The following is a 22,877-nucleotide window of genomic DNA, read 5'->3' as shown; positions in this document are numbered from 1 at the left end:
TGCTGATGATGAAATTCCAGTTTTTAAGTGACAGTTGGAATTTTGGAAAATTTGTATTTGCCCCTGTGAGTTTGACAGCTTCCAAATGTTTTAAGACTCATCAGAGAAGATGAGATAGGTGGTGAGATAAACAAATGTGACTTTTAAGTATTTTATGTAATGAAATGTGCCAACGCTTGGAAGAGCTGCATTGTATTAGTGAAATAATATTTTCTGTGACCAGCGCTCATGTTATACAACCATGCACAGGTAAAAGACCCACTAAAGCGCAAGACAGACGAGTGCATTTTAGTGTACCACGTATGAAAAATTCATTGCTGTGGTTTCAGATTTCACATTGCACCTAGCCTTGGAGAAACCATTATTTGGTGAGTTTTGGTGTGGTATCAAATAAAGGTAGCCCCCATTACCTAAAAAGGCTACTGAAATTCTCTTCAGTTTTCTAACTACAGATCTATGTGCATTGTATTTTCCCATATACGTCAACCCAAGTAAAGAATCACAACGAATTGAATACAGAAGCATCTATGGGACTCCGCGTGTCTTCTATTAAGCCAGACATTAAAGAGATTTGCAAAAATGTAAAACAGTGCCACTCTTTTCACTATTTTTGTTTTGGAAAGTAAATTCTTAAAAATAAACATATATATATATATGTATGTATATATGTATATGTACATACATATGTATATATATATACATATATGTGTGTGTGTGTGTGTGTGTGTATATATATATATATATGTGTGTGTGTGTGTGTGTGTGATTTACTTTACCATGTAATGGATTTATTGTCTTTTTTAATGAATTAATAATTATTTAAAAAATCTCTGTCTTTAATTTCTGATAGAGTAAATACTGATAGGTACAACCCACATAAACAAAAGCCTTTTGGGGTCCTTGATGATTTTTAAGATGGCAAAGTGTTTTTCAGAGCCACCCGCATGTGACATCAAACAGGGTTACATTGTCATAAGGCACCGTCCCCAAGTAGCAAAGGCTATTTTTTAAAGGACCATTTATAATATATGCTCACAAAGGAGTCTTTTTGGAATTTTTTCCATTAAATTTTCCACATTTTCGTCAAGAATGTAAGTGGGTTGATTAGTTTTTCATCTGTTTTGAATTTTCTTTTAAGCTGCTGTCAGAAAAGTTCATGCTGTGGTAATCTCTGCGATAGTGTGGCATCGCCAGAGGTGTTTTCATATAGCATAAAAAGAACCACGCCATGTTCACAGGCAGGCACTTGTTTATTTGTTTCTGACTAAGGTTTTTATTATGAAGATCTATCTTATTTGGACCCTGTTATTTTAGTAAGTGCTTTATTATAGCTTGGAGAATGTTCTTGAATACAGATAATTTTATTAAAAACACATTATTGGTGTGAGGCCAGTAATTTTTAAGGTGAACTCAATTCAAATATAGATCTTTAAAAAAGGTTTTGGTATCAAAAGCTGTTGCTTTATATTTGTATGCATTAGGGCTAAAAAAATTGCAAACTAGCGTAATAGGGGAAAATGTAGAGTTAGATTGTTGACAGGATGAGAGAAATCTAAGAGCAGATGGTCTTAGCAAGTCTTCAAGGAAACACCTTTAACTGCTAAAAATAGCTAAGGCTTTGGGGATGGTGGGAAATTGTACAGAGGGGAGCTTTCAAATGGAGGGAGGCGTGTGGCAAGGAGTTTTTAAATAAATCTGATCGCTATGAAACTAGATCAGCAAAGGTTTGCCAATTACCCTATTTCCCCGAAAATAAGACCTAGCCGGACAATCAGCTCTAATGCGTCTTTTGGAGCAAAAATTAATATAAGATGTGGTCTTATTTTACTATAATATAAAACCACGTCTTATATTAATTTTTGCTCCAAAAGACGCATTAGAGCTGATTGTCCGGCTAGGTCTTATTTTTGGGAAACACGGTAGCAGAGAGCTTTAAAGAAGCTTTTCTCTAAATAGCTAGGAATGATTTGTAATCATTATAGTCGACCCGCCCCCGCTTATCTTCCGGGATATGTTCCAAGACCCCAGTGGATGCCTGCAACCGTGGATAGTAAATACCAAACCCTATATATGCTGTGTGTTTTCCTGTACATACACACCTATGATAAAGTTTATATTACTCATAGTAAGAGATTAACAACAATAACTAATAATAAAATGGAATAATTATAACAATATACTGTAATAAAAGTTACGTGAATATGGTCTCTTCCTCCCCCCTCGCCAAATAGCTTATCCTGTACTCACCTTTCTTGTGATGGTGTGAGATGACTCAATGCCTACGTGACAAGATGAAGGGAGGTGGAATTTTCCATTTTAATAATTTCAGATGGCCGTTGACCGAGGGTAGCTGAAACTGTGGAAAGTGAAACTGCAGATGAGGGGGGATATTGTACTTGAATTGTTTGTTTATTTATTCTCTCAAGTAGTTTAAAGAGACCTGCAGTTTTGTTTACACTATTAATTTGCTTGACAACCCTTGTCTTTGTAGATGACATAAATAAATAATCTCCCTGAGCAGTCTTGCTTGAAATGGAATCTAGGAGTTTGTGGAATGTATTATTGAGGAGCAAGAATCTATGAAAAACTTAAATATTTGCCCCTTGTGTTTTATGATAATATTAAAAATTATTAGGCATAAAGACAAACATTTTAGAGTGATTATTGTCAATCAGAAAAAACATTCCAGTAAAATAAAACCTTAATTTCTTAAGTTGATGTTTCTCGAACTATTCTGTGGGCCTGGGTGGGAGTGAGGTTGAGGAAATTACTTTTTTTTAGAAGAGGGTTTCTCAAGTTTGAGAGAAAGTGTTTTTGACTCTGCCCCTACTCCCTCCCAAGTTAACCTTGTATGAAATGTTTACTGATTAAGCAGTTTGCACTGCTTTGATTGGAAAATTGAATCAAAGCACCATGACAGATTTCAAATCGAAGATGCTAGATTTACGAACAAGCTGAAGGATGACACTGGCCCGCCAGACCACATACACCTGTGATCTCATTGTAGCTTTGCATTTAGATACTGGACTTGGCACTTTCCCGTTGTACATGATTCTCATGAGTGATTTATGAAGTTAGGCAAATGACCAAAACCTTGCATTGTTCCAGGGCCTTTCTCTGGGAAGTCCCAGAGCTGGAACGAGAAGAACCCTCATCCTCTATTGTGTTACCTCTGGTTCGGCAGCAAACTTTCCATCCTTGCCTCACCGCAGTCCAGTCTTCCTCGTGATGTGCTGACGCGCTGGTCACTTGCCAGCCCCTCGGGCGCTCCTCCCGTCAGCGCTCTGCCCTGAGAGCGCCCAGTGCCCAGAGCCGGGCTGCAGCACACCTTGGTGCTCTGATCCTTGGCTGTCGCTTCACCCACCAGCTCACTGACCTCCCTCCCTGAGCTCTGAATGGATGTGTGTTTCCAAGTCTTCTGGACATGTCACTCCCTTTTTCATCATGTCACTTCACCCCACACTGCTGCCCTTCCACCTACATAGTCACAGAAACAGAACCAGAGTCGCCCTAGAATCCTCTGTCTCCTCCTGTCCCTCCCCAGTCTCCTCATCCACTCAGTCACGAGGACTAGTTGATTCCATGTAAATGTCAGTAAAATCCTTCTCACTGCTCCTACTATCGAACCATCTCCTGACTTCCATCTTCCAGTGAATCGGAACGTATCTATGGCCATGCCACTGCTCTCGCAAGTCCTCCAGTGGCTCACTTGTGCCCACTGAGCCTGAGCTCGGCGTTCAAGGCCTTGGGTGAGCCAGCCGGGACGTTGTCTTGTTTCCTCACCCCCCACCTCTCATTCCCTTGCCCCCTACCCCACCTTGCGCTCCAGCAGGACAGTGCACCTGCTTCCTGGACTTCTCCCCGCCTTGACACTGGGGCCTTATTTCTGTTCATTTTGGTTGCCCAGCTCTTAGCACCATTCCCAGCACGTGGTGTGGGCTTGATAAATGTGTTTGAATAAAGGCCATGTGCAGTGTTTTGGTCATCTGTTTGAAGAAAGCAGTGCTCATATTTTGTAACTCCTTCCCATCTCATATCCTTGCCCCCAATTTCAATGAGCTGTTTTGAGAGACAACTGAGAGATAACAGTTAAGGTGCCAATAGTGTGACTGAGTTAACGTGCGTGTGTGTTTCACCCCTCAGTTTTTAGTATCTGGAAAAGAGAGAGATTTTCCTTTGTACCAGGACATTAATTATATCCAAGAAACATGTTTCTAATAGGACTAGGGAACATGAACGAATGGGTCAGAGTTCAGTACCCCAGGCAGTTTTCAAACCAAATTTGGTAATGTTGATTTAAAACCGCTCAACACAAAAGCGCCCAAGTACAATCATGGAAAATACTAGACCTGCTTTCTATGTAGCACTATGCTGTTGAGAGAACTGTCCATTGAAATCATGTTAATCACAGAGAAAGATTACAAACTCTCTTTGTTTGTTTTTAAACAGGATCAATTTGACAACTTAGAAAAACACACCCAGTGGGGAATTGATATTCTTGAGAAATACATCAAATTTGTAAAGGAAAGAACGGAGATTGAACTCAGCTATGCAAAGCAACTCAGGTAAGTTAATATTGAGAAAGGTTATTTGTTTGTTAACTGCACATGGATGTAACTATAGTTTATATTCTCGTTTTATAGTATACATGTATAATCCTTCAAACAGTTCTTTTTCCCTTTCATTAAGGTAAAATAGAAACAATTGTTTTTAATATAGAAAAGTAATTTTCTCAGAACAGTAAATATAAAAACTAAGTTCTAGCTTTCAGGCTCGTTTTTTTAAAAAGGATATTTTTTGAATTTTGGAGCAGCTGAGTTTTTTCAGAAAACTATTGAAATATAACGTACGTACAGGGAAGTAAACAAATCATAAATGTACAGCTCCAGAAATTTTCACAGAGCAAACATGCCCATAGAACCAGCACCCAGGTCAAGAAACAGAAAATTATCCCCTCAGAGGCCCCCTGACCCTTTCCAGGTCACCATGCACCCCACACGGGCGACCACTCTCCTGACTTCTGACAGCATGGATTAGTTTTACCTATTTTTTGATCCTTATGTAAATGTACTCATTTATTAGGCAGTGTTTGTACTTGGCTTCTTTGTTCTCCATTATGTTTGTGAGATGCATTCATGTTGTTGGATGTGGTGGTGGTTTGTGTCTTTTCTTTGGATTTTAGTATTTTGGGGTATGAGTGTGCCACGGTTGACCCATGCTACTGTCACTAGGCAACTGCTTGTTTTTTATTTGAGGATATAAAGTATATACCCAGGAGTGGAACTGCAGGGTCGTAGGCTTCATATATGTTTAGCATTAGTAGAAGGAGGTCAAACAATTTTCCAAAATGCTTCAACAGATTTACGCCCCCTCCAGCGGTGTGGGAGAGGTCCCGTGAGCAGCATTTTAAAAAAACTTTGGAGCTCTTACATCTTTAATGATGGAGTTATCTGAGAAATTTGTGCTTTTATGTAGAATGTTTAAAAGTTGTTGGTAAAACTAAGCTTGAACTTGAAGTGGCATGCAGAATCTTTAATGATGTCTTGTTTGGCTTGTGCAGATTGTTTTAAGACTTGTTAAAGGTCTAGGATTTTTGGTTTGGCAACATTTCGTTTTAATCCAGAGAGTATCTGCAGAAAGGGTGTGTTGTGCGTCATTGAAAGAATGTGGATCCTTCTAGGGCTGGTGGTGTTTGTAAGTGAGCACCTAATTGTGACCTGTGGAATATTTTTATGAATGACACGTTTTGTTTCCATTGAGTAAATAAGATTGAAATGTTGCTGAATGAAATCATTTTTCTAACTCGCGGAATCCAGCTGGGTTTTAGTGCCCTGTGTGTATATCAGCCTCATTAGTCCTTTGAGGCTTTTCTAACTGTAAATAGTAGAGAGGGAGCTGCTTCGTGTTGATTATTTAAATGTTGCAGTTTTTCATAAAATGTCTTACCTGTGAAAGTGGATTCCATACAGTTTTAGCCAAAATAAGTTCTCACCTATGGATGTATCTATATTTGTTGTCTCTTCTTCTTCTATTAGCACATACCCCTCCTTGCTGGTCCCTAGTCACTCTCTCCTTTTGCTTTGGAAGCTTGTTATTCGATGCCATTAAGATGGTTCTTACAAGTTTCTACATTGTTCTGTGTGGTGCAGGGGAAGTCCTTTCTTAGTTCCCCTTGGTTCCTTGCCCATTCTTATCGGCCCTGAATGGGGGAACTGAGGACTTAGTAACCAAATGGGTCACTATTGGAAAAGGTTCCAAATTCCAGTACAGGCTTAGAGTAAGGTTTAGTAGCTCTTCACTGACCGTCTTAACTGGTGTTTGACCACTTGAAATAAAGTATCACTATTACCGCTATGATGCTCATCTCTGGGGAAGTACTTTTCCTAAGATTCAAATATTAACATTTGTTTCCTTAAGTCCCTGAGAAGTATCTAAATGTGTACTTGCTGGGAGGAGTTGATAAAAACAATAATTGGAAGACTAATCCTTCTGACTAGTCTTCTAACCTCTTATACCGAGATCTCAGCTGGACCCTTGATGCTGATACAAATCATACTATTGGTTCCTTCTCGACTTGCTTTCCCCACTCTCCTAAGTGACTCTTTTTCCCCCCCCTTCTTCCGCCTTCCTCCATCCCACACGCCGATTCAAGCCATTGTTTCTCAGTCTAGTTGTGTAGGACACAGCTCCCTGGTATTATGAACCTTGGCCCCCCCCCCCCCGCCCCCCGCAGTTGGTCGCCAGTCATCACAGTTTCTTTTCCATCAAACGCCAACACCCCCTTTCCCATCCTCGCTGCTTGCTTCTTCTTTCACAGGGAAAACGGAAGCAGTCAGAAGGAAACGTCCTCAGACTCGCACATCCTCTACCCTGCTGTCAGCATCTGTTCCCACGCTTCTATGCTCCGCCCCCAAGATGCTCCTGTCTCAGTCCAGGCCGTCCTGGTGCATGAGTTCTCACCCCTTCTGTCCGACTCCAGAGCTCTGCCCAGTGGTTCTCCTTTCTCTCCTATGTCAATTCTTGACTCTACGGGATTATTCTCATCGGCACACAAATGCGCCATTATGTCGCCCATCATTGAAAAACGAGTCTCTTCAGCTCACTTTGCCCACCGTTTCTTTGCTTCCCTTTGCTGCACAACTTCTCAAACGCGTCCTTACGGTTGTCTCCAGTTGCTCTCCTCTCACTGTCTTAAACTCAGCGCACGCACACCAGCGCCACCCCCAAGGAGACCAGTGACCTCCATATGGGTCAACCCAGCCGCCTTCCTCTGTCCTCCTCATCAGCCTTGACCTTGGCAGCTTCATGGGCTGGATGCTCCCTCCTCCTTACCTGGCTTCTCAAATACCAGTCTCCTGGCTTCTTTCCTCGCTCACCGGAAGGTCCTTCTCCGCCTCCCTGGCTGGTTCCTCCTGCCTCTTTACCCTGATGTGCCCCGGTACCCAGTCCCCGGTCCTCTGCCCTCTCAGTCTATATTCCCTTGGTGAGCTCACCTGTTTCAGGGCTTTAAGTTTGATCTACAAGGCAACGGCTCACAGATATGTGTCTCCCAGCTAGACCTCTATTCTGAACGCCAGAAAGGCATTCCTCAAAATCTCCATTTGGGTGTTGAAACGACATCTGAAATGTAACGTATTTGAAACAATCTCTCTGCTCAAAATCTGCATCTCCACAACCCAGCTTTCCCCCACTCACTTGAGGGCAGGGGCATTCGTCTTTGCTTAGCTCAGAAACCTGGGGTCATCTTTGGCTCCCCTCTTCCTCTCACACCTCCCTCCTCATCCTAACGGTGACTTGGCTTTCCAGATGTATCCAGGATCCGACCACTTCTCCTCACCTCCACTGCTGCCACTGTGGTCCAGTCCCCGCCACCTCGTGCCTGGATTATTAGGCTTCTAACTGGATTCCCTTAGTCCCCTCTTGTCTGTCTGGTTTCCACAAAGCAGCAAATCACAGTACTTTACTGTTCAAAACATCTACCCATTTCACTCAGAGTAAATCCAGAATCCTCGCAGTGGATGTCCTGTAAAGCCCTACACGACTGGGTCCCCATACCTTTCGGACATCATCTCTTTCCTCTCTCTCCTTACCTCTGCTGTAACCACACGGCCTCGTGCTGTTTCTGACACGTGCCAGGCACGTTCCCACCGCAGGGCCGTTGCACTGGCCTTTGCGTGTAGAGAGTTCCGGTACGTTCTTCCCCCAGGATGCACGTGGCCAGCTCCCTGCTCTCCCTCAAGCCTTTGCTCACATGTCACCTGCTGTGCTTTTCAGTCTTTCCACAGCACTGATAACTTTCTGACGTTCTGTATAACTTTTTTACGTATTTTGTATTTATTGTTCATTGTCTCCCGCCCCTTCCTGCTAGGATGTGAGCCCCGCCACGGCAGGGCTCTTTCAGTTGTGTTCACTAATGTACCCGCTAGTAAGGGGCACAGCCGGGACATAATAGGTGCTTAGTAAAGAGTTGTGGAAAGAGTGAATCAGCAGGGTACAGGTCTAAGATATTTGGTCAGCAGTCCTTCAAGGAGATTTACGTGCTTGTCCAGGCTGCAGAGCTGATGAGGGTTTAACCACAGACAGAACAAATAACAATGTGTCAACAGAATTCTGGGGGATTCTAATGAATGAGACACAGGAAGTGCCTGAGCCTGAGTGGCCACCTGCTCGCTATGGAAAAGAGACTGCATGCAAATAAAGAACGTAGCAAATCATTTAAAGATAGCATTCGTCACCCCAAATAAGTAAAACCAGTGATGCAATGAGCATGTTGGGGGACAGGGGTTACTTAGCTAGACTGGTCAGGGAAAACCCACTGCTTAAGAACTGAAAGAAAGGAGAAGGCAGGCCTGAAAGGGTCTGGGAGTCGCTCTCCCAGGCTGAGGAATCAGCGAGTGCAAAGGTCCTGAGGTGGGAACGTGTTCAAAGAATGGAAAGGCCAATGTGATTGGAGCACATTCAACAAACAGTTGCTTGAAATATTAGTATGACGTTGAAAAATCAACATGATTTCTGGAGGGAGACATTTGTCATTAAATATTTTTTTCTGCATTATAGGAAAAATTGCCAACTTAATGTTAAACATAGAAGATGATAATTAGGGTTTTGGTTTCTGTAGGTCACTGGTTGGCAAACTGCAGCCCATGGCCGATTCCATCCACTGCCTGGTTTTATAAATAAAGGTTTATTGAAACACAGCAGCAGCCACTCATTTATGCATTGTCTACGGCGGCTTTTGCAAAAACAGTGACAGTTGAATAGTTGTATCAGAGACCACACAACTGTGATGTACTCGCAGGTCTAAAATGTTTACTTTCTGGCTAAAACATGGTTAACCCCTGCTAGAGTGATTATTTATTCAAGACAATGTAGGGTAAAATTCCTAATATAATTTTAAAGCATCTTCTATGACCTGTATAAGAGCACCAACGATTGATTGCTCTCAGCAACTGTTTCTTTTAAAAATAAATCAACTAAATTATTTGTTATGATCAGATAATGAGTGCATATGATCTAAAATGCCAGAGGTACAAAATTCATGTACAGTGACGTGCCCCTGCTCCTATCTCATCCCCAGGGACAATAAAGGTTATCAGTCTCTTACGTATCCTTCCAGAGAGATATTACACGTACACAGGCAAGGAAGTGTGTGTTTTCTTCCTCCCTTCCCCGGCAGATCAGTGTACCCTTCCTGCATCCTGGAGAGTTTTATTTTTTACAGCTTTACTGTATTGCATTGAATTGGTGGATATGTTGATTGTTTTCAGTTGTTTGCAACTCTGAACAAAGTTGCAATCAATAACCTTGAATAATATACTTGGGCAAGCCTAGCTAGAGTATAACTTCTTAAAAGTAACTCTCTGGTTGGGTAGAATTTCCCAAGAAGCCCTTCTTGGAGGCTGTGACCCTTACCACTCATACCATAGTGTGTGGCACTGCTGCTTATCTTGACCCTCCATGCTTCTTGTCACCAATCTTTATCTTTGCCAATTTGATAAGTAAAAATTGCTAAGTCTGAGTGTCAATTTGTGTTTCTCTTAGTACGAATGAGGTTGAATATGTTTTTATACATTTGAGCCATTTATACTCTCTTCTTGATGAACCATTCATGTCCTGGTCAAATTTTTTTTTTTTTTAATTGGAGCTCGTTGTAAATAAAAGGTAACTATGTAAAAATCATTTTATAAAATATGTTGCATATTGTATATACAAGGTATTACATTTAAATTTACTTTAACAGTAGAAAAGACATTAAAATGAAACTGAAGGATTTTCTGAACTTTAAATATTAAAACAAATGCATGAGATTTAGCAAAAAGATTATGAAAAACTTGTAGGATGTCCTTATTGTTGTTGTTTTTTCTTCAAACTCCATGTTGTAATATTCAACAGGCTCAACTCACTACTAAGAAAGAGAAAGAAAATAATATTTCTGTGTTGTGCTTCCTGTTCTAATTGAGTTATATAATTTGGTCTATAACATGATTCCCACAGTTAATTTGTCTTAATTCTGTATTTAAATACTGATTTCTGCTCACCACCATCCCTTCTACCACAGCCTCTCTACTTGTTTCTTGGCATCCAGAAAAATAGGGATATTTTTCCCCTAATGAGAGCTTATGGCATAATCCTCGAGTTCTTTCTTGTTTGAGAATGCCACTGCATGACAACAATTTGATTTGGTTCCTCTCTGGTCATACTTGCCTTCTTTCCTAACTTTGTTGTTGCATTGTCTTTTGGGAAAAGTCTGGGGCCAGCCAGATTCTTTTTCTTTGTAGGTGACTTGCTTCTTTGACGGTACATATGAAGACTTTTTTTTTTTTTCCACTTGGCAGTTTATAACTTCACCAGGCTATGCCTTGTTGTTGATCATTCTGTTTTCTGTAGAGCTCTTTCAATTGCAGGTTCAATTCTTCATTGACTTCAGGGGAACTTTCTTCAATTATATCTACATATTTTTTCTGCCCTACTTTTTGGGTGATATACTTCAGAGATAGGAGTTTTCCTTATGTTCTTTCCTTCTTTTTCAGATCATCTTTTTTTCTGATTATGTTAGTTGCTTTCACATGATGATTCTCTCAAATGTTCCCTCTATTAAATTATCCAGCCCAGTTGTGTAGTCGTGCATTTTAGTTCTTCATTCTGTTCCTTAGCTTTGCAGTCTCCCTTTTTCATCCCACTGTTTTATCCTATAGTCTGGGTGGTGGTGGTGGTGGGGGGAATTCTTGCTCTATTGGCTTTGCAGTTTTATTAAGTTTGTCTATAGTGTAAAATGTTCCGGTGGAGTTTGGTTTTGTTTCATTTCCTCGCATGTTTTCTTCCACTCTGGGGTTTTCTCTGTCGTTCCCTCCCTGTATTACATAACATATCTTTTTGGTTGCTTCTATTTAACATGGGTATTTTAGTGATGTGGTTAAGAGGACAGACTTATAGAGTCCCAATGCCCAGGATGCAATCTCAGTTTTTTTCATTGACTTTGGGCAAATTACACTGTGCTTTATTTTTCTCATCTATAAACCGTGAATAATACCAATTCCTACCTTTGAGGTTGTTGAGGGCACTTAATGAGGTAAAGCACGTAAACTTCACAGGCCAATGCCTAAGCATGCTTTTGTTATCACCGTAAGCAACACCAGTGCGCCTGTGTGCTCCACTGGTCTCTCTGAGCTCTGTTACAGGATAAAGGTGTGCGACAGGCCCTGGTTTTGTACATTTTGTCTTTAAGACTTTGAGTCTGTTGTCTCTTCTGAAATTTTGTTAGAGTTTCTATTTTGGAGTTTAGTCCATGAGGTCAAAGGTATATCCTGTTCTTTTGGAATCCCTAAGTTTGGGGTGATGTCCCCGCAGGCATTCAGCTTGGAGGCCCTGGAAAGTGGAGATCCAGGTGGCCAGCTCCTGCTCCCACTCCTGCCGGAGCCCTGGAATCTGGATGGTCATCCTCGCTGTCTTCCTCAGTGCTTACTCACGCCTCAGTGTACTTCTCTCTGCATCAGTTCTCGGGGTTTTAAGGACTTATTATTCCCGGTGACAGTGAGGGTGGGGCCAGTATCCATTCTATGCTGGTTCAGAATCTTTGGTCCCTTACCCCGGTCACCACTTTTCAAAGTGTGTAGACTGAGGTTCTACCCCATTCTTTTTCGGTTTAATTTCTGCTGTTGAAAAATTTCCTGGCTGTTATTTTTCACCTCTTGTTGTTGAGAAAGCACAATTCTCTGATCGAATTTTCTTCTGCCACCTTTTCCCAGAAATCTTGTGGTAAGCTTTAAAAAAGAATAAAAGAGAGAGAAAAAACAAAACATTCCTGGACCCAACCCTGGACCTTCCATTTCAGAGGGTCTGGAATGAGGCCCAAGTGTCTCCTTTTTAAAAGCTTCCCTGCGGTTCCTAGGAGCAACCAAGTTCAAATCCAGGATCCTTATTAAAGGTTGTATATTTTTTGCTTACCTTTTAATTAGCTTCTCTGAAGAGCAAGTTAAGTACATAAAACACTTAAAAATTTTCAGGAAGATCCCATAAATTTTAAGATGCCTTTTGTGGTTTATTTGTTGGCTTGTTTTTAAAATAATCTCATACAAATAGGGTGAGAAAGCCTGTCTCAGAGAACAGAAATGAAAGTTGATCTTTTTTTTTTTGGAGTGGTCCCTGAGAGATATGTATCTTTAGATCTGAAATTCACTTCTAGACCTCTTAAGCTTTTAGTTTTCTGCTGGCATTTATAGAGTGAATTATTTATTGGTGCTTTTAAGAAGCATTCGAATTCTCTATACACTAACTTTGTCAGTGACACTCAGCCATCAGAACCCGATGGCCATGACTGGTCTTTAATCCACTTTAGGAATTGAGGATAAGAAGAAACTATAAAGAAGGCTGGTTGTAGGGGCAGCCGGGTAGCTCAGTTGGTTAGAGCGTGGTGCTGACAACACCAAGGTTGCCGGTTCGATCCCGTATAGGCCACTGTGAGCTGTGCCTTCCTTAAAAAAAGGAAGGCTGGTTTTACCTGGAGCTGTTCAAGCTGTTTTCTTCAACTAGATGTAAAGTTTATTTTTATGGCTGCCAAGGACTGAAAGCTAAAGGAAAACAAGGATTTAAATAAACTTTAAAATAAAGTTTTGAAAGAATTTTAATGTAGGGTTTGAACTGAGAAGTGCTATTTTCAATTTGCAAGTTATAGTTAACAGAAGAAATGGGTAAATTTAAAACCATGCACTAAAAATATTTCACATGCTAGGCTTTTTCAATACTTCAGTCTCCCATGTATGCTCCTCTAAGTGAATTTGGAAAAGAATTTATTGATCATATTGTCATCTGCTTTCCATGTGCTCCCCTTTCATGCCACTCGTGGTATTATTTTTACTAAACCTACCTTGTAAGGAGTAGTTGTGATAAACCAACTCAACTCTACTGTGCTTTCAACATACAAGATTCTCTCTTTTGCATTATTTTTTCTCTAAGGCACATTCTGTAAGGAAATAATTGCTTCTTCACATTTTAAAATCTAGATTTATTAGATAAACTGTGGTTTGTATCCAGAGGATCAATGGAGAAAATATGACATCGATTAAGTGTAGCAACCTTCAAGGAAGTACGTTATTTCATCAGCTTGTCCAATTATAATATTTAAATTGTCATAGACTCATGTCGTCATTTTTTTTTAAATAAAGTTTTTTTGGGGAATATTGGGGGACAGTGTGTTTCTCCAGGGCCCATCAGCTCCAAGGCGTTGTCCTTCAATCTAGTTGTGGAGGGCGCAGCTCAGCTCCAAGTCCACTTGCCATTTCCAATCTTTAGTTGCAGGGGGCACAGTCTTCCATCCCTTGCGGGAATTGAACCCGTAACCTTGTTGTTGAGAGCTCGCGTTCTAACCAACTGAGCCATCCGGCCACCCCTCATGTCTTCATTTTTTAATTATTCCAACTATTTATTCTATTGGGTATTATATATTCCCTCAGAATTTCCAACCTTGAGGGGACAATAGAGGTCATTTCCTACAACGCCCCTGGACTTACAAATGAGGAACTGAAAGCACAGACTTGCTTGCAGTGTCCAAGGTCATATCATCCAGGCACATTGTCCTCTGGATTCCCAGAGTAATGTCCTTTTTCACTGAAGTCCACTGCCTCTCGCGTCATCTGTTAGAGGTGAAATCACATTTCAGTTTGTAAAGTGTACCATAATCAAAATTGTAAATTTATTATTGCACATTTTTCCTAGGCAAATCTATAGACTCAGGGGAAATGGAAGAAATATAATGTGAAAAAAATGAAAGTATCTACTCTAATAGAGGAATAGCAACATGGCATAAACAGGGAAGTGAATTCTGGGATGCTGTCAAATGGAGAGTCCCACTGTGAACCAGCCTCCCCTGGCTGTTTCGGTAACTATAGCAACCAAATCAGGACCCACGAGAAATCGGGCAGTGGAACCAGTGTTAGTGAGGTGGTGTTTGGTTGTTGTTGTTTGTTTGTTTTGCCATGATTACCTCTTAGTTTTTGTGTAAATTTAAGTGCACTGAATGCACATGGATGCTTGACCTGGAGATGGGATTAGGAAAAGAGACGAAGGTGATTTGGGCTAATCGGAGCGTGTGCAGTACAAACCTGTGAGGCAGGTTACAAGTTCTAGTTAAATGTCTTAGCATGAGCATCCCCCAAATATTGTGTCTACTGCCCTCAAGAAGACTTGTTCACAGGTGGTTTTCATGAGCTCTTTGGGGGACCAGCCTCATGGCCTTGACAACATGCTCTTGGCACTTTGACTATTAATTTAAACATTTGGACATAGTCCACATACTTTCCTTGGATTTAGATAATGCTCAACTGAAGATGGTCAGAGGGAATGGTGGCCTGGTAAGAAACACTGTCCTGAGCTCAGTGCTCCATGAAAGCCCCTGCATTTATACACATGGTCTTTACTCTCAACTAAATAAAGCGGGGTCTTCACATCCGGGTAAGTAGCCAGCTAGTGACCATTTCTGCCTTTATTTGCTCGGTCTTTGAGGTAAAGATTCAAAGCTATATGAGTCCTTCATAACAAGAGCTTCATCACACATATTGGATGATGGAAGCAGATCAGTGGATTTCAGCTGCGGACCCTTTGTAATTATTTAAACTTATAAACAAGAGCAACTGGCTTCATCTTTCATTCCCTTGTTTCTCAGTTACCTTTCTCTATACAGTGACATGTCTGCATTTTTGTTGTAGGAATCTTTCGAAGAAATACCAACCTAAAAAGAACTCGAAGGAGGAAGAAGAATACAGGTATGTTTTTCATTGACAATCATGTCGTAATATCTTTATGCTACAAAAATAAGTTGCATTCCCATTCATATTTGTGCCAGGTTTTAAATTGGGGGAGAGAAAAAATAAAAACCTACTCAATTAAGTTTTCTTCTGCGGAGTTACTTGGGTGATTCTAGATTGTTTCAATTAAGGCAATTAGGAAACGCTTAGAATATAATCTAAGCAGATACAGGAAGTGTGGATTATGCATTCTTAAATCTTGATTTGGTTTTGTGATATCCAGAGTCTCTTTTCATACTCATTCGTCCAAGAAATATGTCTATTTTACTCCGTAATTAAGACAGCCCAAACGTATTATGTCTCTAATTTAGATCTAAATATATATGGCATTTTTGGTATATGTGTATTTTTGTGTTTTATTTGGACTAAGTATTAACAAAGCCAAGTACTGCCTTGCGTGGAGCAATTCGGTTTCACAAAAGGAAAACTGTTTCTGTTGTAATTAATTCTGAGCCGTTTTGATGCGAACACTCTTAGGTGTAATGAATTGTCAGGATCCTGTGGGAAGTCGATGCAAATTAACCCGATTTTAATTAATATTGCGCCCGCGTAAAGCACTGTGAGGATGGATGTGGCCTTGTTTGAAAAGGAGCGGTGTGTTCTGTTCCGTAGGTATACGGCATGTAAAGCCTTCCTTTCCACCCTGAATGAGATGAACGATTACGCTGGGCAACATGAAGTGATCTCCGAAAACATGACGTCACAGATCACCGTGGAGTTAGCACGCTATGTCCAGGAACTGAAACAGGAGAGGAAATCGGTAACCAAAAATCCATTTTTTTTTCCCTAAGAGATGGACCAAAGATAAGGGGAATATCCCTAGAAACTTTAAAATTAAGTAGAATCGTATAAATGGTGAATCTTAAACTGACCCCTTTGAGAATCGTATAAAAGTTATGCACCCTCCCACAAGTGAAAAAAAAAAGGTTATGCGCCCAGTTCCTAGAAAGTGTGTCTAGGTGTTTGCATACAATGTCAACCGTCCCTCAGACACTCTGAAACTGTTCTGTGGGCCCCAGAACACTAAACCCTTTGAGGAATTTAAATGTGTTTAAGGACATCAGACAAAAAGAGTAAACAGTGTAACATGGTGTATGCTGTGTGGGGTAAATCATATTCAAATAAATGCTTATAAGGAGTTCAAAAAAGCAAGAAAGATGACCTCAGTCCCGTCCACTTAGTTCCTTGGGTCGTTCATTGCCATCCAAGCAAGAGGACCTTTTTGCTTCTCTTGACCCCATTAAAATCTTTTCTTAGCTTATATTGTGAAAAAGAAGGAAACATGGATACTCAAAGTATATTCATAGTCAAGATTTTGCCCTAAGAGATTTATTTTTAAGCCATGGTCTGTATCGCTTTGGTCGCTTGTGAGGTGCATAATAATTCGTTAGGAATAAAGTCCCAAAGTTGGCCAGCGAGAGTCTTTTGTATATAAATTGGGGTCCACAGTCATTCTTTTAGTGCTCCAGAGATGCACGAGCCAAGATAGGTAGGGTTCCTGCTGAGCTGGAGGAGACATTAAATAATAATGACCAAAATAATTATTTAATTGCAGTTGTGGTGGTTGCACAAAGCACGAGTACAGGAGCTGTGAGATGAGAGCTCGGACTAGGGAGAGCTCACATGCTCAGGATCAGGACCGGGGCAAAGCTTCCCACGGGGCTCAGTGGTTAAGGCTTTCTAGCAAGACGTGAGGAATGCGTAGGAGTTGCCTGGGACCGGCATTCCACAGAGGGAGCAGCCCGTGCAAAGGGCCTGTGGCAGGAAGGTGCTGGGAAGAGCTGAGGAGTTTACTTCTTTCCGAACTATAAATATGTAGCACGTGGCTTTGGCTCCATGGAGAAGTTAGGAAGAGTTACATGCCTTACGATCGACACATTGGTTTCAAAGAAAATGTTACTAAACGAGATGCAGCTTTCATCTATTCACATTAGAGCAGTGACTCTCAACTGGCACAATTCTGCTCCCCCCCAGCAACATTTGTCAATGTCTGGAGACGTGTGTGGTTGTCTGGGGGACTGTATCTGCAGGGGTGCTACTGGCATCTGGGGGGGGAGAGGCCAGGGATGCTGGTAAACACCCTCCAAGGCACAGAAGAGCCTCCACGACAATGAGTGACCGGCCCAAGGTGCCCGTAGTGTCCCGGCTGAGAAACCAGGCACTAGGGTCCCACATGCGACGACAGCTTCTATTAGACCATTCATCAAAGGAGAGCTTTTCTTTTATACGATGGAAAGGACGTGGTGGAGCAGAAGACTGCGGTTCAGAAGGAAACACAAGCACCTGCTTTCTTGGTCCCCGAACTTGCCTCAACCTTGCAAACTTTCAACCTTCCTCCCCTTTGTCACTTTGGTCAGCGCTTTGTGTCTCTTGATGATCTGTCCACCCATATGGTTTAGCACCTCCCTTAGTGGAGAATATGAATTCTGTTTCTGGAGTGAATCATGAGATGCGAAGCCCCTGTAACCTGGCTTCCTGTTCTGTGACTTTCTCTCCTCCAAGCACATGGCCTCCTTGCTGCTTCTCCTCCATGCCCCACGTGACCTGCCTCAGGGCCTTTGCACTGGCTTCCCTCTCCTTGGAAAGTTCTCCCCCAGGTATCTGCAGTGTGCTCACTTCCTGATTTCTTTCTCAGGACTATCACCTTCTCGTTGAGGTCTTTCTCATCCACCTTGCTTAAAATGCAAAGTCCCTCCCCTCCTTTTTCTCACCACCTTCCCCTGCTTTTCTTAGTACTTACCAGTGTCATACACTTGATGTATTTGTTTGTTTTCTTTCACCCCACACCAGGATGTAAGCTCCTGTAAGCTCCACGAGGAGCTGCCCTCATCCTAGTGTGGGGTGCTCCTTTAGAACCCTCGTCCACCGTTGGGTCCCCAACACCTGGAACAGAGTCCAGCGTGGCACAAAGCAGCCTCTCGATAAATACTCGAGTGGAAGAAATAATTGAGAAGTAGAAGAAGTAGGCTTAGATGTGCTTAGTTCTCAGTTAGACTTTGTTTTACTAGTCGAGGCTCCTTGTATTTCTTTGTTGTGTTATAACTGGGTTCTTTTGTTTTATTTACTCACTGTTAATCACACGTCTTTTTTACAATACATCATATCTGTATTTTGAAATCTGTTCCTTTTTCTATCACAAATTATAGTAATTTATAGAGTAAATTATATGTAGATACACGTTAAATAATATCTTGCTATACATAGTGTACCTTTTATTTTAAGGAGAATTACAAGGACACATCTCTGAGTCAAATGTTCTGTTGGGTGGAGCTGCAAACACCAGGCTCTCTTAAAGCATTTTGTAATTATACTAAGAAGAAATTTTAGGAAGTTGTGAAACCCTTTAAAATGCGAGAAAGAATATCCGTAAGCAAATGTATGTTTGTGGTGTTTTAATATAATGCATCATGAACATTTTTGCTTTTTTTCCATATAATAGTTACTATGATTTTGAATGACTGCACGATGTGGCATTATGTTACACATTGATTGATACACTGTGATTTTCCACATTATTCTGATAATGCTAGGTGTTTCATCTCTAAGTCTTCAAATCTCCAAAATCGAATAGTTCTAGCCGTTCATGTTTTTAGGAGAAAAGATGGTTTTTATGCAGCAGTTTCCACATCAGCTGTGTTCTCATATTAAAATGCAGCTCACTCACACAATAACATGAATAACCAGTGTTTGTCTGACATACAAATCTGTTGGCTCATTTTTATGAAAATATGTTGACTTTTCAAAAGTAAATTCTTTGAAAGAGTACCTTGACTTGCCATCTACAAAAGCAGAGAAGTTTAGGTTTTTCCCTGTCTGATGTCTGAGCCAGCAACACTTCTCATCAGGGAACGTGAACATTCTAGAAGCCCAAGATGAGGGGGTTCTGAGTGGCTGTACCGTGTTTCCACAAAAATAGACCGAGCCGGGCCATCAGCTCTAACGCATCTCTTGGAGCAAAAATTAATATAAGACCTGGTCTTATTTTACTATAATATAAGGCCAGGTACAATATGATATGATAATATAATATAATATAATATAATATAATATAATATATAATAATACCGGGTCTTTAATATAATATAATATAATGTAATATAATATAATACCGGGTCTTATATTAATTTTTGCTCCAAAAGATGCATTAGAGCTGATTGTCCAGCAAGGTCTTATTTCAGGGAAACAGGGTGTTATACATGATATTTATGAGTATTAGTCCTAGTATAAATATAATTTATATTTTCTTTATTCCCCATTTAATATCATAAGTACTTTCCATGCTTCTACGTGAACTATATAGTTTTAATAAGTAGTATTTTGGTGACTATGTCTAATTCTAACTGTTATAATTCCATTTAACTAATTCTTCATTATTTGATCTATAGGCAATTACCAGTTTCTAGTTAATTAGTTAGTTATAAAAACAACACTGCAGTGAACTCTTTACTATTATAGCTATTTTCTTTGTATGTGGGATGGAGCTTATTTCTCCAAGATCAATTCCCAGACATGAGACTATGAGGTCAAAGCATACGAGAGTTATGGTTCTTGATGAAGCTTTGATCAATTACATGATTAACGGTCTTTAACACCAGTAGAGGTGAGACTCCCCAGTCACTGACATATCACCTTGGATGTGACTTGTCTTGTCTGAGATGTGGTTAATTCAGAGTTGCTGTCATAGATTCTTCCATAAGCACTATTGTAAATGCACTCTTGGCAGCAGTGTTTGCACATTGAATCAAGGTGTTAAAGGCTTTTAGACAGATTGTTCAGATCAGCTCCAGCCTTCGAGCCTGGCTGGGGTTACCCGCAACGATCCTCACTAACCACAGAGGAGGGTGTTTGTGAAGCGGAATCAGAAGGTTCTGACCAGCATGCACAGAAACCTCCAAGTAAACTTCTCCCAACAGGTGGAAAGTGTGGTTCACTACAAAATATTGGGCGGGAACAGAGTCACTTTTTATCTGAAGAGTTCCAGAGGAAACAAGTTTGCAGTACCCTCAGTGACTCACGAAGATTTTTATAAACTTCAGAGTGCTTATAACACCCCGCATTATTTAGAACCAACCATTACATTCCCCCCGCCACGGTTTCAGAAATGTTTGAAAATTGATGCCAAAGGCTGTAACATTTCTCTTCAAGTCAGGTGTTGGGTGAGTCCTACAAGTATTTACAAACCTCACGAAAGGACTTCATTTCCTACGAGGCGCTTCTGCAGCGTGGGCTGACTCCAGTATGTTTAGAACATGTTTTTATAAGAGATTGCAGCAAATCGATAAAGTTAGCACGAAAGAAAGCAAAAACTAAAAGGAGTTTATATATATATATGTATATATGATTCAAGCTCGTTACAGATCTGTTTCTGATGTATGTAGTCCTATTGAGGTTCAACTGTGGAGACTCTGTTATAAAGCCAGCATGTGTGGGAAGAACACATGAAAACCGAGGCAGGTTTCAGATTTCACGATCTGGAAAAGGAGCAGTGGGTTTTCATAGCCATCCGTCCTTATTGGTGTTATTGCATTTATTTAAATAAATCAGAAAGCAAGGCGTCCTTTGATCTTTCATTTGTTAGTTGATTACGCGGGTCACACTGATTACCACACACACTAGTGTCCCCAGGTTTAATGTATCTCTAGGAGGTATATTTTGTATTGTTATGCCTTTTTTTATTTGAAAGAACATGTGTAGTAGCGTTCTGTTCATTAAGGTCCCGTCACCACTGTGGTTCTGTCGCCTGCAAAACCACTGGTCTGCTGAACCAAAGAAATTTTATCATTTATGGGATAACATACTTACTTACCAGGATACTTAGATTCTGTCCTGATTTCATAGATTTGAAATGTGACTTTGGGTTTGTCTCTCTCCCTTGTAAGCGGGAATGAGACCTTCCTTTTCTTCTAAGAATTGTGAGAATTACTTGACTCATATTTGCGTCTCACCTGACTCTCCTGTACCCAGTTTCCCCCATCTCACCATTGTCAGAGCAGACCCTGGAGCCCAGCAGCAGTGAGAATGACGCCCCCCAGTTGTGCAATGCAGCAGGTCTGGCAACCTACCCGAAAACAAACGTTGGATCCCCCAAACTTTTTTATCAGCCCTGTTCCAACCTGCATTTCCTCCAGTCAGTAAATGGCATTTCCTTTTAACCTAATTGTTCTCGCCAAAACCATGGGACACCTAGGACGTCTTTCCCCTTACATCCCATCTTCTAAATAACATCAAGTCCTGTCAGGTGTACCTTCAGGAAGTGTTGTGAATTGGCACACCTCTCACTACTTCTCCATGTCCACCCCGAGGCCGCTCCCTCCTACACCCGGGGACTCAGCCTCCGAGTCCATCCCTCTGCTTCCAGACTTGCCCCGTAGTCCATGGTCCAGCTCCCCACCTCCCTGCCCACTAACAGCCCTCCTTTAGGCAAATGCAACAGCCTCTTCCCTGGTGCCCCTGCCACTCCTGCCCCCACTCAGTGCATCCTCCATCCAGCAGCACAATCTAGTGACAGTGCAAACCAGACCGTGTCACTTCCCTTCTGAAACCTTCCTGTAGCTTTCCATCGTGCTCACTGTGGCCGGGAAGCCTTCCACGCACGGTGTAGTCCTCGCTGACTTCTGCCTTTACCCTCACTTCAGTCTAATTGCACTGGCGTCTCGCTGGTCCTTGCACACGCCAAGCCCTTCCCCACCTCAGAGTATCTTCATTTGCTGCTTGGAGGGGTGTTTGCCCAGACCTTTTCAAGTTCATTCCTGCACTTTATTCAAAGATACATTCAAACATCATCCCAGACCGCCCGATCTAAAATCCACCTGCACCCACACGCTTCCCTCTCTGTTCCCTACCCTCTTTCTTCTTACCACTGTGCCCGCTGTTTCCCCAGGACAGGGGCTGTCCTGGTGCCTAGAACAGCACCTTGCCCATGTGGGCCTGCAGTTAACATGTGCTGAACGGTTAAGACCCTCGAGCCCAGGGAAGGAATACTGTCCCCAAAGTTCCACCCATGACCTGGCACTCTTTCTAAAGCTATTGTTAATGGCCATTCTCCTTGTTTGGGTTTGGAAGTAACAGCTTCACACCCCGGGAAAGGATCGAGTGAGTGGACATGAGTCATTGCTGCATAATATGGGTCATGTTAAGATCCTTTCATCCTAAGGGTTCACTGTCAGTCTTTAGAGGAATTAGAATTTTAAGGACTATGAAAGAAGGGGTTATTTGGAAGAACAGATGAAAGACTACTGGAGTCCAGGTGAAGTGTGGCTGTGGACAGTTCTGGGTAGCAGAAGCCAGCATGAGAATGACAGGAAATGTGGGGAAGGGACGCCAGGAGAGGGAGTGAGGGAAATGGGACCTGGGCCAGGGTTGGGGTCCCCTGCCCCGTGCCCAGATGGTCAGCGCTATGGGTGAAGTCAGGCCACGGAGCATGACAGTGGGAGGCAGGCATTTTAGGAACTTTAAACAAGTTCACAGAGAAGGTATTTTTCTTATAAATGAATGTGGGGAAATCAGCCTTACTGAGTAACAGCAGAATGCAGCTCCTGTCAGGAACGTGTCTGGGTTGATGGTTGGGATTTAAGTGAG

General features: G+C 41.5%; 1 protein-coding gene across 22 annotated transcripts in view; it reads left to right on the top strand.

Annotated features, from left to right (window-relative positions):
* Nucleotides 1-22,877, top strand: part of FNBP1 (formin binding protein 1) — a 114,508-nt gene that overhangs the window by 35,585 nt on the left and 56,046 nt on the right. For all 22 annotated transcript variants that reach the window (XM_074331177.1, XM_074331182.1, XM_074331178.1 and 19 more), the window contains exons 2-4: nt 4,450-4,565; nt 15,201-15,257; nt 15,912-16,059. In XM_074331177.1, the coding sequence (XP_074187278.1) occupies nt 4,450-4,565; nt 15,201-15,257; nt 15,912-16,059 (321 nt within the window). The remainder of the gene's footprint in view (nt 1-4,449; nt 4,566-15,200; nt 15,258-15,911; nt 16,060-22,877) is intronic.

This window comes from Rhinolophus sinicus, linkage group LG04 (genome assembly GCF_036562045.2).
Source record: "Rhinolophus sinicus isolate RSC01 linkage group LG04, ASM3656204v1, whole genome shotgun sequence".
NCBI lineage: Eukaryota > Metazoa > Chordata > Mammalia > Chiroptera > Rhinolophidae > Rhinolophus > Rhinolophus sinicus.
This window is presented reverse-complemented; position numbering and strand designations above follow the sequence as displayed.